The sequence below is a fragment of the Protomyctophum bolini genome (assembly GCF_963924005.1).
Source record: "Protomyctophum bolini genome assembly, chromosome: 19".
NCBI classification, from domain to species: domain Eukaryota; kingdom Metazoa; phylum Chordata; class Actinopteri; order Myctophiformes; family Myctophidae; genus Protomyctophum; species Protomyctophum bolini.
Genome location: NC_137880.1, coordinates 14,193,631 through 14,211,113, shown reverse-complemented (window position 1 = coordinate 14,211,113; position 17,483 = coordinate 14,193,631). Strand labels below are relative to the sequence as shown.

General features: G+C 43.6%; 1 protein-coding gene across 1 annotated transcript in view; it reads right to left on the bottom strand.

Annotated features, from left to right (window-relative positions):
* Positions 1-15,451, bottom strand: part of enpp1 (ectonucleotide pyrophosphatase/phosphodiesterase 1) — a 61,485-nt gene extending 46,034 nt beyond the window's left edge. Inside the window, exons 1-5 of the mRNA XM_080790525.1 lie at positions 15,194-15,451; positions 9,286-9,358; positions 8,456-8,581; positions 2,072-2,197; positions 145-208 (exon numbers count right to left, since the gene is read on the bottom strand). Coding sequence (XP_080646651.1) covers positions 145-208; positions 2,072-2,197; positions 8,456-8,581; positions 9,286-9,358; positions 15,194-15,331 — 527 coding nt within the window. The 5' untranslated portion in view covers positions 15,332-15,451. The remainder of the gene's footprint in view (positions 1-144; positions 209-2,071; positions 2,198-8,455; positions 8,582-9,285; positions 9,359-15,193) is intronic.
* Positions 15,452-17,483: the final 2,032 nt, after the last annotated feature.

The following is a 17,483-nucleotide window of genomic DNA, read 5'->3' as shown; positions in this document are numbered from 1 at the left end:
TTGATCATCATATTTTATAGTCGGTAATGCGTCAGTGTCACTTGGCAAAAGATAATGCGGTCACGCTGACAATACTAAAGTACAAGAGGTGTTAATGTAATTTTAATAAGTCCCAATAGAAATAGAAATAAAACATTAGATTACCCAGGTGGACATTGTGGCTGTTCAATGTCTTCACACGGCTCCTCTAACCAGCTTTTCCCTCCAACTGAAAGAGAAAAGTTGAATGAAAGCAGGTCAGGAGTACAGTAGCATCATGCAAGTTTATCATTTTCCTGTGTGCTGTGTTATGTTTCTCATTGATAAATGGCTACAATACACATAATACCTACACATATGAACAAAGTTTGTGTTGTTATTATCATCGTGGCATCAAGTAAGGTGGGTTGGAACTGTTGAAGTCCCACTAATTACTTAGCAGCTAGGAGATAAAAAAAACATGTATGATGTCAAAATCTAAATTAAATTAATTAATCTAAATCTACAGTTAATACCGCACTCAGTTGTATGTCTTGATGGACCCCCCCCCCCCGTGCCGTTCTTTAGCTCATTTAGCTCATTTTTAAAAGTCAAAGTACTATGTAAACTACGAATTTCGGGCTTTCATTTGGTATATACTGTAGATCGTGCGTGTAGGCCGTCTCTACGAAACGGTATCAAGCGAAAAGGAAAGGTCGGTCAATTGGATTAAACTACATTTGCTGCGCTATGGGATGATGAAACTGAATGAACAAATGCGTGGAATCGCGCACGCCACACAATGCCTGGCACAAGCCAAATAACGTCTTTGACTATACAATTATAAACACAATGGACACAAGGAAGTGGCAGGCACTCACTTCTGCTGATTATAGGAAAATTACAAAAAGATGGGTATAGGAGAATAAGGAGAGATGACGCAGCCTTACTCCAAGGACATCTCCATGCAAGCGCGCAGCGCACGCCGCTCTACCAAACTAATTTGGCACGGCTTACGGGTATAAGTTAGGGGTGGTTTTAAACTCCACTATCCGCCTTTCTAAATGTGTGACCAAAATAGCAATTTAGGGGAAAGCGTGCCAACACGCCCATGACCACACCTCTAGGCGCAAATACCGGTGTCAGCAAAAAAAGATACCACGTGACGCTTGACCAAAATACTATTAAGGGACAGAGCAAGTTCCTATATTCGTAATTTTCGGGCAGCGGCTGAATAGCGGGCCGCGTCTCGGGTAATGGCGGCAATGAAATTGGAGCCCTAAATGTCTCAATGGAAGAGTAGGGACACCACCTCCAACCACTGCATATTGAATTAACATAAACTACAATACAAATGCAGTTTTGCTCGTTGAAAATGTTGAAGTTGCAGCTTTTAAATCAGATTCACAGCATGTGGACTCTCATGTATAGACAAAAAAATATATCATATAAAATCATCTTCACTAGTTTCTACGACTGTCAGTAAACACGTGATGTTGGAAAAGTGGATCATCTGACGGGTTGCGTCACAAAGGTCATCGTACAGGAATTCAGGAAGCGTGTAGTCCAGGAAGCAGACCAGACAGAGACATTTACATCATCTCTGTATTGTTGCTGTGGTAACATAAAAACACACACCGTCGTCACAACCACCTCACATTGTTCAGTGAGCAACACCATCGTAGTGTCTGCATGTCCAGACAGACGGAGAGTCGGAGACACATCTTTACAAATCAGATTTTGAATTTCAAACCACGTAGAAATGTGATTCATATTTGATTCACACAAGAAATATGTTACGATGTGTTTTCTACTTTTCTTTGCTGTTCAGACTTGATAAAAAGTAAAACCAATCAGATTCCCATATTTAGGATAGGCCAAACATTGGAGTTGGGCTGTCAGTCTGAGCAGTGGTTGTCAGACTTTTTCCAAGTCAAGAATCCCCAAATTGATATGTATTTGGCCCCCCCCCCCAACATATGTAATATGTTTCAGGAATGTTTAAAAATAGCCACAGTAAAAACATTTAGCTGGGAGTTAACTGGGGACGTGGTGAAACCCAGTGGCCGGTGTGTGCGTGCGTGTATGTGTGTGTGTGTTACAGCTTGCTTACCTTTGCACACACTGTTGTAGTTAACGCAGCAGTCACCTGATTTCACACAGTCATCAGAACAGGAGCAGAGGCTACTGGACAACCTCTCCTCTCCACAGCGGAATTTGGAACAGCTCCAGCGCTGACCTGCATGGGCAGGCAAGACGGAGGAGAGAGACACAACAAACTGGACTTTATGGAGTGGAAAGGAAGAGAGGGACGGAGGAATACATAATGAGCCCTTAAAAAGCCTGTTTTATACTGTGTTGCACACTGGTGTTGGATGCTGTAAATAGCAGATCTACAAGCTCATGACGCGTCACATTTGTGACGCGTTGTGAGCTTGTATACCTGCCATTTACTGAGCACAACACCGGCATGCAACGAAGTGTAACTGAGGCTTGAAGCCGAGTGAGTTATAGTCCTATTAGAACGACCACGTCGCCCGCCTAAAACAACTGATCTCCGAGATGTTAGCATTAACCACTTAGGGAGTTATGCTACCACCCCTCCTTTTTCCCTTCACACCAAATATCTTCGGATAACATTTTAAATAGCCAAATTGTCAACCCCAGAATAGAGACGCTAGTGTGATTAAGGTCAGTTTGAGATTGTGACACACTGTAACCTTGGAGACCTGCTTTACTTACTTTCTCTACATCGTTTCCCCAGAATAGGGACACGTTCAAATGTGTTTAACTTTAAATGGTTATTTTTGTCCAACTGTGAATATAAATTATATTCTAACGTCTGAATTATTCTTGAGGAAAAACAGTTAAGCCAGTGCAGTGTGGAAACAGGCAGTGAGTCATGCAGTACTGTACAGTACTTTACATTCCACTGTACTTGGCAAGACAATGCTCTAGGCAGAGAGAGCGCTACATAAACAGCTATCTACAGTATACTTCATTGTTCATCTTTCCTTAGAACAGTGATTCTCAAAGTGGGATCCGGAAACCCCCAGGGGTCCTTAGGTGGGGTCCCAGGGGTCCCCAGCACGAAGATTGATAGTTAAGAGTTACAGGTGGTCTGTGACTCTTGAGTGTACAAATGGAACCAAATGGACCTTACAGGTCCGTAACTCATGGTGTATATATAAATAGAACCAACTGGAACCTTACGGGTCTGTAACTCAGAGAGTGTACAAGGAGAACAAAATGGACCCTTACAGGCCTGTAACTCTGAGAGTGTACATTTGAGCGCGTGCACACGGTTTGTCAACAGTGTGAAAGTTGAGGGCGAGGGCGGCATCCTGTTCTATAACGTGTGCCAAGCAAAATAGGTCACACCAGGGCATTAATAAGCACCGATTAATCGCTGACTTCCTTCTGGGGGAACTAAGGTATCTCTCTGAGTTGTCCTTCAAACGTCAACGCAGCACAAATGGAAATCGTCCTTGACACCCTGGGAATAACAACGCTGTTTGTGCTCAATACAGTCTCTGTTGGCTGAGCCAACTTGGCTCACGCAATATTCAAAACAAATGCTTACACCTAACATTCTGTGCATCGAAAGCACCCAAAAATCTATAGAAAATAAAGCTGATGTTCCGTGTTGCCTCCCCCTGCAACTCGTTTTACCTTTGCATCATGGAAATGAGTCCTACTGGATACTAAATTAGTCAAATCCTACGTAGCTTGCTGCTCAGCAGAAATGGTAATTCCCAAAAAATTAGGGATGCGAAAATTATGATTTAATACCTCATGGGTCTGTAACTCTGAAAGAGTACAAATGGAACGCTGAGAAACAGCATTTTAATGGAATATATTTTTGTGAATGGAAATGATAGATGACAGCTTTCCTGTGTGGAACTTGTGTGGAGGTACAGACTCTCTGTAGTGTTGGTCTGGCCTGAGAGACTACTTTAATCAAGCACACCTTGGGGTTGACATCATGTAGACTGGAGATACTGTAACATTGCCTTGCTCAAGGGCATTTCCATGGTAACCATTGGACGGACGGACAGACGGGTGTGCATACACACACACAATTACAATTTAGGCATTTAGCAGACGCAGAGGTATTTACAGTAAGCAAGAACAAAAGACATGGTAATACATCAAATACATAAAAACAGTGGAATATCTATATAATAAACTAGGCATATATACTACATAGTGCTATGTCTACATAAAAAGCTATCTAAGTTACATAAGTTGAGCCTTTGCTTACGCCTGTAAGGTCGTCAGGGCAATGGCAAGTGCTACGGCAAGTGCTACGGGCTAAGATGGAGTCTGAAGAGGTTGGGTTTTCAGACTACGGCGGAAGATTGGGAGTGAGTCTGCAGTTCTGATTGCAATGGGAAGTGCATTCCATAGTTTTGGAGCGAGAAGGGAAAAGAGTTTGGGACGCGTGGAGCGTTGTCCTGGTGTTTTTAGTGAAGGTACCTCTAGAGTCCCTGTGTTGGCTGATCTGAGCGTGTGGGAGGGCTTGTAGGGTTCGATCAGACTAGCAAGATATGGGGATTCCCTTATCCTTAAACCTTTGGTTACTTTGAATGCCAGCATCAGAGTTTTGCCATTCCAGTCACAAGATAGCTTCTCTAACCTTTAACAACTTAAGCTCTATTTCACACATCGTTGTCGGGCAGAAACCTCTTATCTTAACTTGTTTTTTGTAAATGAATACCTTACATGCCCTACTTGATCACACATAAAATTTGCAAAAGTAGCAGATACAAGTTCGAAATGCAAAGTGGAGCGACACATTTTTTGAAATTTTTGAATTTGAATGCTGTAAAGTAATAGTTTTGAAAAAAGCAGCTAAAGAATAGCTATACGTACAAGCTCAAAACACACCACTTTGCCCCACATTTCGAACTTGTGGATGTACTACTTTTGAGGCTTTTGTGAGACACCGTAGTTATTTAGTATGATCAAGTCGGGCATTCATTTTACGAAAAATCACTGAAAGTTCAAATATGGAGATAGGAGGTTTCTGCCCGACAGCGCTGTTATATGATAAATCATGAATTGAGCGCTTTCCCAAGTGCTCAAAGCACAATGGTTCATTGGGTGAAGCGGCGAACAGTCAACGCCAGCATCTACACTTCCCACATTCATTCGCACACAAATCAGCAAGCTAGCACCGACTCATTGGAGGCAATGTGGGGTTCAGTGTATTGCCCAAGGACACTTCGACAGGAGCCGGGATTCGAACCGCCAACCCACGGATCATTGGAGGACCTGCTCTACCTCCTGAGCCACAGCTGCCTACTTTACTACATAAACTAAAGTATAGTACTCATACCACCACTGCTGAGGTTAGCACTTAAGAAAGCACCTTATATTGTATGATGATGCACTATTTTCTGGGCAGTCTGCCATGCTGCCCAGAAAGTAGTGGATTCCAGCATACAGAGTTGCACTTGTGACGGTTTTCCCGGCAACAAAGGATCTTCCCGTGTAATTAAAACAATCAGGAAAGGAAGTGTTTTGGGGCACTGTTGGCGGTAACAACCCGTCCCTGTGTTATCATCACTCACACCTGCCCCTGAGAGCTGACGCAGCACTGACCAGAGCCATTCTTCATCACGTCAGGGACAGACATCACCCCGGCCACAGCCCGTCCTGACCACTGCTGCGCCCTCCACCCGGGAAGCGATGCCAGAGTATCACAAGCCCTAACAGGAGACTGTGATCTAGAGGCCGTCGCCTGTGCTTAACTGATTTGCACTATACTGATGCACATTTAATGGGTTTAGGACTTCCATTGGGACTTCTAAGCAACTAAACACGATATTGACCCACACTATATATTGATTGCACTAATTGTGATTTAGGACCTCTTTAAATGGCAAGATAGTGAACATGCTGCTTGTTCAGGCTTTTTGTACTCGTGTTCTACATTATTTGCCATTTTCTTTTGCTCCTCGAGCCACAAACGCAAAAGCCTGCATAAACCAAGAGTTTCACCTCATCGTTACCCGTCACGAGTAAATATCCACGTATAATAATATATGTATTGTTTTTTATATTTTTTAGTTTTTTCAAAATGTAATTTGTCCACAAATTCAAATAAAGTATGTATTAATGTTAAACATGGTAGCTTAATAGCTTATATATTGTTATCTTATGTCCGGGGAAGACACCAAAATGTCTTGTTTTGGTCTCGAAAAGGAAGGCTTGAAAAGGAAGCCCTGCTTTAGCATTTCAGTGTTAGTTAAAGTATAGGCCCTATACTGTATAACTAACACTGAAATGCATTTCTATAGGGTAACAATCTCTCTGTGTATCACTCACTGCCTCAGCACAGCAGATGTGAGCGCTGACACACTGACAGAAGGGGATTCTTTAACATGTTAGTGAGAGATAAACCCCCCCCCCCCCCCACTCCGTCCAGTCAGTCGTGTAATTTGGACCCGGGTCAAATGGACAGTCAGACAGGGTGGGGTGGAGTGGGCTCTGTCTCAGGAGACAAGTTGCTGTGGTCAGTAATCCAACGGGTAAACACACTCATCATCAGCCTTCTATACCAGTGCTAGCAGCGTGACTAAATATAGCGCCAAAATCAGTTTAACCACTATATTATATCGTGCTATAGTATAGCATACTAAATCGGCGACATCGCAAGCTCAGACGAATAGGTTATACTGAATAATTTTGAAACATTTCAACAACACTACAAATCTTGCATGGGGGGCCCTGGCACAAAATGTTATCCAGGTAGGTGTGCATGGCAACCCTTTCTCTGATCCTGCAGCAGATTGTTGTTGTTGAGGCACAATGGACAAGGAGAGACTGATCGTTGAAACAGAGACATATCCACAGTTGTAAAGCACACAATCTGGTCATTATTAAAAACAAATAACGTTCCCAAAAATGAGAATGCCTGAATCTGAAGATTGACTATTCAGGTGAGGAGTCAAGTTGCCTGCAATGCTCTGGCACAGGTTGTGTGTGTGCACAGTGCACACTGGCCCAATTCCGATGTCCTCCTAAAGGCTTAACTGTCAGATGCTGCAAAGGCCATGGTATAAAATGAAATGAATGGGACAGCACTTGAAGAGGAGTCACTTTCAGGAAACTCTCACTGTCCTTATTTACAGGCTGTGCTTTATAAAGTATGTGAGTGTTTATTATTATTATTCTTCCATTTAGGTTATTCTGTTCATTTAAATGTGTGTTTAGTTTAATGAGTGGAATTTGGAGGATACCCTGATATCCTCATATTTAATGTTACAACACTATGACTTATGACGCTAAGAATTGTGGTGCTATATTACATAATTATTCCTTTTAGGCAAAGTCTGCAGACTTGGAGAAAGGGTGCCTAAATGACTACCTTTATTTAATATAAAGTCTCAATAAACACGCTATGCTCATCTGGCGGCCATGTTGACTGGGGCAGTAAATACCAGCTATGGCAGTGGGTGGGGAGAGGTCCCGGCGTAGAATGCATGCGTGCCACACCCCACCCCAGCTGCTGGGGCACTGCTTAGTTAGCCCACAGTGACCACCATCATGTCCCCTAAAATGGAAGGGGGGGGGGAGACATTTGGGCACGGCGGGGATTGCAACAGCAAGGAAGACCGACCGACACAGACCACGTTCCCACCAGATGGAAACCATAGTCAGCCTCCTCCAGGAGCGCAAACATTCCCCTCCCTCTGGAAAAGCTCTTTAAACAGTGCTACGCGTTTGAATGATGTGTTGTTTTGAGCGCGGGGAAATACCCACATTAAACCACCGAGATGGAAACCTATCTTGTAAAGGGAAAAAAAGCGTGTACACATGAGTGATCTAACAAACTCTTCCTCTCTGTGTCGCTCTCTCTTCCTCTAGTAGCTTTCACACAGTAAAGTCTTCGGTGGTAATACAAGTCATGTTCAATTGAAGCCAGTGGCATGGAGCTAGAAATACACTTGTTATTGCATGCCGGGCTGACAAAAGTTGTGCTTGCTTCAACTTTGTTTTGGCACTCCAATGACGCGATGAAGTTACTCAATCATTATTGTTTTTATTCTGTAGAAAGAAGAAAAAACAAATGTGTTGCTGTTAACCACTTCCCTGGGCTACCCTTTTTATTCAGGAAGTTTGGCTTGGGCAACATTTCAGGTTCAAAGGTGACTTTGCAGCAATGTAGCTCTCCATGCTTTTGCCATTGCTAGTGTGACGTTGCAGCTTTATTGTTAAAGTAACACCCAAAATTGTACTGTAGAATCTTTCCGTTCCAGGCGTTCCCAGTTAAATGATTGATAGGAGAAAAAACATTCTGGAACAGAGTTAAATGAACCCTGATGATTTGGCCGTGTAATGTTGATCCCCTCCTAATGACTTTTTTTTGTTTGTTCTTTTTGCTTTTGCTCAAAGCGCTTCACAATGGTTCATTCATTCATTCATTCATTCATTCATACACCCTGGACTGTAAATAGAATGGCTCTTGGTTTTCAGGTGAGTGACTTACCGGGTTCAACGCAGACCTCGTCATAGTCCAGACAGCAGGTCCCCTCCGCCTCGCAGGACGCGTCACAGTGGCAGGAGGCGGCCTTGTCCCTGGTCCCAGTTATACACCTGTTCCTGCAGCTGGTCACTGTGCAGGGACGGTCACAGAGAAGACGCACGGCTTAGGATGTAAGGCTAACTAGACCGGCACCGGCCTACTCAAGAACATTGCGAGTCAGGAATGATGCAAGTTGGAAATGCAAGACCCCCCCCGGTTATGCAATACCCGTTGCCAGAGCATGCACCTGTTGCACCCCTTTGTCTATGTGTGTGTCCATTTTGTGCCCATATATACTGTAGTATATGGAGATTTCTGTATCGGTCTGTCTGTGTCCCTTTTATGCTTATGTATGGACATGTGTCAGGCATGCTCAAATATGGAGTCTAGGCCAGTCTATGATATTGATGACGTCAGCGCACTGCATAATATGGGGATTTGCAAGTTTGTAAATATTTTTGGGAGATCAGATGAGATCCGACAGACATCCCACTCGACACATCACGCCACCGTGTCCTCTACGATGCACACGGCGAGTCAAGTTTGGGAGTCTGCATGTCAATCGGTTAAATCTGTCATGTTCTATGTGGAAGGAAATTAATAACAAATATCACATTTGCTTCTCACATCTCCCTCACGCTGTTATGCGGGAGTTGCTAATGCATGCGTCTACTACCAAGACTCTCTCCTAATCAAATCAGAATATTTACCCATATGAAACTGTGTGAAAGGCCAACACTGCACTATGTCCCCGGACACTTTCCCCATTTCATGTGAAAGAGGCTATACTGTACCTTTAACATCACAGCGTTGCTTCATAAAGAACACCACAGCAAGGATGACCACCAGTAAACACAGCAATAGCACCTGCAGGGCAAGAGAGGGCAAAAGTCAACGTTTGTGAAAGGTTGTTTGGGAACTTACAGCATGGGCCCATTATTTTACACTCTCTGGGTTTAATGAAGACTCAGGATTTGACTGTGTATAAATAATGGTTAGCAAGGAAGGAAGTGAGCCAAATAAGACAAGGGACCCCTGTTGGAAGATGAATGATAGTCAAAGTACGACTTAATATAAACCCAGCCGAAGGAATTCAAACATTACATCACTGTAGGCAGTGGTTCCCAAACAATGGGTCATTTCAGAATTGTGGGTCTTGAGCTGAAAAGGTTTGGCAATCCCTGATTTAGTTGGTCTATGATATACTGTAGGAACATTGATAATGGCCTCATTCTATTTTTAGAAACTCTACTACAAAGCACTTGTTTTTCGTTTTTTTTTTGGGTTGTGGCTGCAAAGGAATTTAATAGCTTTCATATGGGCCCAATTAAATAGAGCCAGACAACGATGGTAAATGGTGCTTTTAGAAGCAGCTCAATTAATTATACTGATAAAAGGATTTTGCCATAATAAAACTTTTACTTCCATTATCCATTACAGTGCTGTACATTACCTTTGAATTAGGCCTACTACTAGATCCAAAAACAGCCACGATTATTTTATAGAATGCCATTGCCATGTTAAATTACCTTATTGTGTAGTGTACAATGATGTTGCTAAAAGAATGCACTGGATGTTTGAAAGTTCATCCGACTACAGGAATGGAAATATTACTTATTATTTCAAGAGTTAAGGCACAATGTAAGTCCCTGCAATGTACTTATTTAAGCAATAAGCCACGAGAGGTCTCAGGTTACCGGGTATTTCACAATGGCTGGGGGCGTAGGCAGACCTGACGCGCAGCGGAGGGTCTTCTACCCTCCCAGTTCTTCTGAAGCAGTTGCTGGGTTAAGAAGAACCTCCTTAACTGTACTATGTCCTACACTACAGTAACTGAGATTGGAAGCCGACTCTCCTGCATGACAGCCCAAATAGGCTCTGTGCATTACTGTATGCCACCCTCTGGAAACCTAGAACTACACCTACTGTACAGTACCGTGAATAGTGTCTGTGTCTACCACTCAGCCAAGAGGCAATCCCCGCTTTGCCTGGGGAGATGTTGCGCTTATGAGTTTGAGTCATTGACTCATTTGTTATACTGTTGTCAACCTGTAGGTGTCCTACTCTGACACCAAGGGTCTAAATGTCCCCTGAAAGAGTATGAAGACCACCTCCAATCACTGCACATGTAGTCATATTCTATTAGCCCTCTGGTGTGTGGCATTTTGTACAAAATGACTATCCTGTAGATTTCCTTTCCCCACCCAAAATCCCAAATATCTTTAAACGTTTTTCAATACAAATTGAAGACTAGACCAAGAAGTGTGTTAAATGTCTCTCCACATGGGATACATGTGGGTCTTGGCTCTCTGTAATTGCGGGGCTGGTGTAGTACAGTACACTTGACTACAGTACAGTACAGTGCTGGCTGTGGGTTGCTTTCTCTGCCCAGAAAGGGCTGTACTGTCCACGTGTACCCAGGGGGTCTCTTACTCTTTGTAATTAGCTGGGGCGGCTCCCTGCAAATGCAGTCCAGTTAAACAGGAGCTCTTCAACAGTCTTATCATTTCAGCCAGTTCAGTGGCCTTGTGGTTAGAGCGTCCTCCCTTAGATTGGGATGTCGAGGTTCGATCCGAGCCATACCAAAGACTATAAAAATGGGACCCAGCCAGCAGTGCCTCCTTGCTTGGCACTCTGCATCAAGGGTAGGATTGGGGGGTAAGTCCCTGCGACACACTAGCGTCATGTCCAGGGGGTTTACTTGTGAATCATGTCTGGGGGATGCCTCACGCTACAGAAACAGGAGATAGACTCCTGTTCTAAGGGCCACGTGGCTCAGCAAGGCTTACTTAACGTACTTCCTCATTTCAGCTCATAGGAAGCCCCCGTTGCACTGAAATGAAGCACACATGCAATTATCCTGGCTGGTTATTGGCAGTGGAGGTGTGGAACTGAGGGTTAAACCTTGTATTAAAGTGTTGATGCCACCCCCAGGTTCTGCCTGTGTCCTTCAATCCACTGCTCTTTTAAAGGATGCACAGTGGGTTTATAGCATTACAGTCATTATCAGAGGCATGTCCGGCAGAAACCAGATTTGATACAATAACATAGTCAAAAGGACTCAAAATTCTACTGAAGAGCTGAGACCAAAATCCTGCAAATACACCTCCTGTCAACCAGTAGTGGGCCTTACCTGACCACAGGATCCACAGAACCTCATCTGAAAATATGTTGTGTAAAATGTTTCAAAAACATTTGTAAAAAATGTTTCAAAAACATTTGTAAAAACAAAATTGCCGATGTATATAGGATTAAATTGGTTAAACTGAGGCAAGCCCAAATAAGCAAAGTTCTACACTTTAGAAACAAGCTCCAAAAAACACCAACCGACAATTACCAATATTACAAGTGACTTCACAGGAAAACAACCCCAAAGTTGCCTAATATAAGCAGACTTGGCAACACTGCTCAGGATCCTCATAGATCCAGCAGTAAGTACGTGCGTACACGCACACATACACACCTACTGTATGAGTGTCTTCAAAGACGCTAAACTAGTAGTTAGGTACCATCTACTGTAGTGGTGTACAGTACTTGGCAGTTGGCATTATTACTCATTATTTTTTTAAAGCCCACAGGATTGTGCAAAAACCACCAGAGAGACCCATTTGCAGTGGTTCATTCAAGACATTGAATTCCTAGACAGGTATGAAAATATGCAGTCAGTGTGTGAGTGTGCATGGAGGTGTCTGGGTATGTGCACTTATTTACTCTCTAACCTGTTCTAACCTTTCCTTTTGGCGTGTGGTTTAGTTCTATGCGTTTGTGTGCGTGTGAGTTAGAGAAGGGGGGGGGGGGGGGGGGGGGGGGGGGGGGGTAGTAGAGAGAATGACTGACAGAGAGGCAGGAAGCCAGAAAGGATAGACAAGAGAAGATGGAGAAAGAGACAGACGGACACGGACAGAAAGAGAGAGAGGGGGGTAGAAAGAAAGAGAGAATGACAGAGAGGCACAACGCAGAAAAGATAGAGACAAGAGAAGAGGGAGACAGAGACCGACACACACAGAGAGAGAGAGAGAGAGAGACTAGCCGTCATCCTCCATGGTTGAGGGTTTAAAGAGTAAACAGTGTCTGGTGGAAACCTGCGTCTATAGTCTGATGATGAACACAATATTGCATTACACTCATCAGTGTCTACACGACACACCATTAGTAGTTGAAAACAAGGGCCTCCTCCATAACTCTGAGCGCGGACAAATACAACCAGATGGACCCTCACGGGCCTCTTTGGTTCCATTTGTACACCCTCAGAGTTACAGTCCTGCATGGGTCCATTTGGAACCCACTAAGGAACCCAGAGGGTACCTGGATCCCACTTTGAGATCCACTGGATTACACCGTTCAATCTCGCCAGCAAATCATCATCATAAGATGAAATGCATGCACCTCCGTAGTAATGTTGTCTATTAATCAAACTGATTATACAATATTGAGCACGGAGCTGATTAAATTAATGAGCAAGAGAATGCACATGAAATCTACCACCACCATCATCAGATTTTACTAAAACGCTAATCAATACTAATGATAACTGTATTTATATTGATTTACTTGTGTCATGTTTCATCAGAAACAAGGAACCAAAAGTACAACCAGATGTTCCTCAGATATGGGAGGCTGATTCAGAATGACTTTAAGTTTATGCTCCGTCATACGGTGGTGTCGCAATTAGCCGACCTGCAAGCTCACGCCGCGTCATGGAGCTTGAAGATCGGCTATTTCAGTTTGCGCGACAACATTGTAAGACACATAAATCAGGGCTAAAACCTTTGCCCTCACCACATGTATATATGAACTGTGCCAAATAGACAGCACACAGCCTATTACATCACAGGGTTCCCACGCGTTTTATCACTGGTTCCAGTGGTTTTAGCCAGGCTGTGGTAGTAATCAGATAAACAGGTCATAATCCATGGTTTCCTCAGTGGCTCGTAGATTGACAGTATACCACCGAGGGGAGGGGGGTATATTGTGGTTCTACAAACCTATTTCAGTGGAAATCAGGGCAGGTATACAAAGTACAGTAGATGGAAGTGGATAACTATGTTTTATGCCAGTGACTTCCCTCAACTAAACTACTTATCACAACAGTAAAGAGAAGCTAAAATGAACATCATTAGACCGTGTTGTGGGTGGTTTTATGCATGTGACTTGCATACATCCGAGGGGTGGGAGGGTGTTGAAGGGCTTAGTCAATCATTATAGCCAATGGCAGCCGCAGTCTGGTGTCCACGGGACCCTGGCCGGCCTGAGACCACATAGGGCCCCCCCTTTCTCCCTCTAAACTTTGCTGGCTGTATTTTAGAGACTTGTATTTGTGTGTTTCAGAATCTAAAACGCACAAATACAACTGCATGCTGGTGCCACAGCCATAAGTTATAACTCACTTTTACACATACCATTGAATGTACACCACACAGCCGCCTGTCTGCATTCATAGGAAACCCAAAAACCATAGCATAATTATAGTGGTCGAGTAGATATTAACACCTCTTACAGACTTACAGGATTGACAAAACACAGATCATTTGGAATTGGAAAAGACTGGAAATATGGAATACACACGCTTCACATTCAATCAAAATCACACACGCTCATTATATTATGCTTGTTAGTTCCGGTCAGTGGTTTGCGATCCATAGCTAACTTTTCTCATTTAGAACAATAATAATGACAGTCAGAGATCGTCATCGAGTGACCGGTTTATGACCTCAGCAATGCACGTCTATTTTAAAAGTTATTTTCATTCATCAGCAGCACGCCTGACAAACCCGTTCAGGAATCCAGCTCTGTGTAAAGTACATTATTTCACCCCCAAAAACATCATGTGTATAAATGCCCAAACTCTCACACAGAACATGAAATTAACCATCGCCCCTCCTTCTCTGGAGAAAAAGAAAAATCTTAAAGCCCAACCATTTTAAATGCACAACATGTCACCAGACACCAGATAATTTTCATTAAACCCATCAAAACCAGGAAAGCATCTGTGTCATTTTAGATTTGAGCTTTGGCTATTGGGGGGGGGGGGGGGAATCTACAAGGTCACAGGTCTATCCTCTCATCATGCCAGCCAGTCATCCTCATCATCATCCTCCACCACCACACACAGAAAACACACTACCATGTTGAGGACCAATCAGGTGTCGCAAACAAATTTTAATTTGTTCTACGCCAATCAGATTGTTCCTCCTGAAGTGGCACTTGCCCCAAGTGCCATAATAATTTCTCAACTAAACTGACAGGCTGTCTGCTCTCTACAGTATGTGACAGACAGCCGTGGTTTTCTCATACGGTTTGTAAACACTGGGATAAATGGGCTCATGGTTTGAGTGGGAAGTGAAAGATTGCATGGAAATGCCAAGTTTGGCTACAGTTTGGAATGCCACTGTCGTGTGCCAAACGTAAACTGTGCGCTCTGTAGCAGGGTATTTGCGGTCTAAATGCGTATGTTTCACGGTCACCTAAGCCGGGAGGCAAATGTCAGTAGAGTAGCCTGAAGTGTGAACTGTCATGTCTGTCAAGTCATGTTAACGCAAATTAATAATATTACTCGTTTAAATAAAGTAAGTTCCAGTGACAGACATATCGCAGTCAGTGGGACTGAAGTTGGTTGCTATTTTGTGCATGTTAACCAGCTTATTCCCATCATGTGCATAGGAATTAGGCTAGTGACTTGTAGACAAGACATGCCAAACTTACCCCAATAATGATTTTACAGTAGTTGGAGCTCCTCTTTCTGTCCTGCCCACTGTTTGTCAGTTGATTATCCAGCCTGGCCGAGCCGAACAGCGCGGCAGCGTGTTCAGCAGAACGCTCGTCTCCTTTGGAGATCTCCATTCTCTCATGCGTGAAAGCGTGATGCGTCCCGATCAGACTTGGCTGCAGGTAGTTTATAATGGGGCTGGATTGTTTGGAAACACGTACAGCTCCTTGTTGCAGTCAACTCTCTGCTGGCTGTGTGTGTACTGTGTATGTATAGCTGCAAATGCCCTTCCCCTGCCTCCGTATAGGACCGCCTTGCTCTTGACGCTGCCATTAAGCCAAGTTCATAGTAGTGGTCTGCTCTCTGACAGCACATGTGCCACCCATTCTCATTGATTGAAAAAGTCTGCGAGGGAGTAGCCTACAGTAGGAGTTGTTTTATGCTGCCTATACGAGTCTGTCAGTCTGACCGACGCCAGCCTTTTAGCGTTAAACAAATCTCCTGCATGGCTATCAGCAGAGCCTTAGATATAGACAGCAAGCAATATATGATTATCAATATAATTATAAAACAACTAGTCAACTACCCACCCAGTATGGCAAATTCATTGCCGAGGGTAAATCCACACACCGCACCCTAACCACCTGCTACATGTTATTCTGTCAACGTGCATTGCATAGTTATGAACAGAAAAGGGCAACATCAACTAATCTGTACAATATTATGGTTCAAAATGATTTGATACCGCATGGTCCTTATTATCCTCGCTCGCATCACCAGACTTTCCACCTCGGGAGGAAATAGGTCCTCAGTTCGAAAATAACATTACCGGTAGTTTGTGTGTGAGCTAGGTGAAAGCATCGAACTGCATGTCGCCATCTCTCGGTAGCCTAAAATTAGAACATGCATGTTATGCGACGCATACACCACACAGTTGTGGAAAAAGTACTCAAATGTTTTACTGTAAAAGTATATCAATACTGCAATTCAGAAATACTAGTTACAAGTAAAAGTCTGGAATTCAAAATGTACTTGAGTAAAGTACCAAAGTATTGGCATCGAAATGTACTTAAAGTAACAAAAGTAAAAGTACTCATTATGTTAAAAAAAACATTTCAAGTTTTCAAATCTTTTGAAAATAGCAGATCTACAAGCTCACAATGCGTCATTATACGAAGCCTTGTGATCTTGTAGATCAGCTATTTTCAAATGGCCAAAATGTATCTACCGGTATGTGTGTTTATTTTATTTTTTTATAATTTTATCCCACGATTTTGTAACACATTTTTCACTCCTGTGTCAATTATCTAATGTGATCCTGGGCTCTACTCGCCCTCCGCCAACCTAGGGAGAGCAACGAACTTGAACTCATGCTTTCTTCATGCATGAGTGTCCAAGTCGCTCCTTTGCACCTGCCAGGGGGGAGTTTCCCTGGTTGGACGTGGCGCATGGAAGGAGGAGGATTACTGCATGTTTTTGTGGGGGTGCCTACCCTGGGGGACACGGGGGGAATATGCAAGCTCCACACGGAGGGGCCCTTTCGCCAGCCCTGCCTCGGGTATGGGCACTGATGACGCGGAGGGGAGGACAAGCTGCCAGCGCCCACAGCGTCCCGAGTGGGAATCGAACCCAGGACCTTCTAGCTGTGAGGTGACAGCATTACCGACTGTGCCACTGTGCCCCCTAGGGATTGTGTTTAATGTAGGCCTATGTTTTTTTGAGTGGTGCAACCACTCCTATAGACAGCTATGTGTGTGGGTCCCTGTGTCCGAGCATGAAAATGTGTCCGAGCACGGAAATAGCGTTATAGCACCAAGTCACACAGACACACAGGCCAGGGAGGAGGGCTTGTACAGTACAGTACAGTACAGTACAGTACAGTACAGTACCACTCACTTCAGACGGGTCTGATTTTTAAAGTACGTTTTCAAATAAATGTAGTGTAGTAAAAGTACAATGTCCATACACCATATTGTACGACGAAGTATAAAATAGGGAAAGCATAGAGTTTGAGGCCTAATGTGGTGAGGTAGAGAACTCGTGTGAATTACGGAAGCAACCACAAGATGGCGATGCTGCAATTCTATAGAATATAAAAAGGAAGGCTGCAGTGTTTATAGCAGAAATCCCAGGTTTGATTTAGAATGAATAGACTAGTCATTCATAAATGACCCTCTTCTTCCCTAACAACTTTTACAAAGGCTCGTGCTTCAGTGATGGACCTCGAGGTCCACGGAGGTCACAGAGAACACCTCTGACCTACACTTGTGTGTGTGTGTGCTCTCT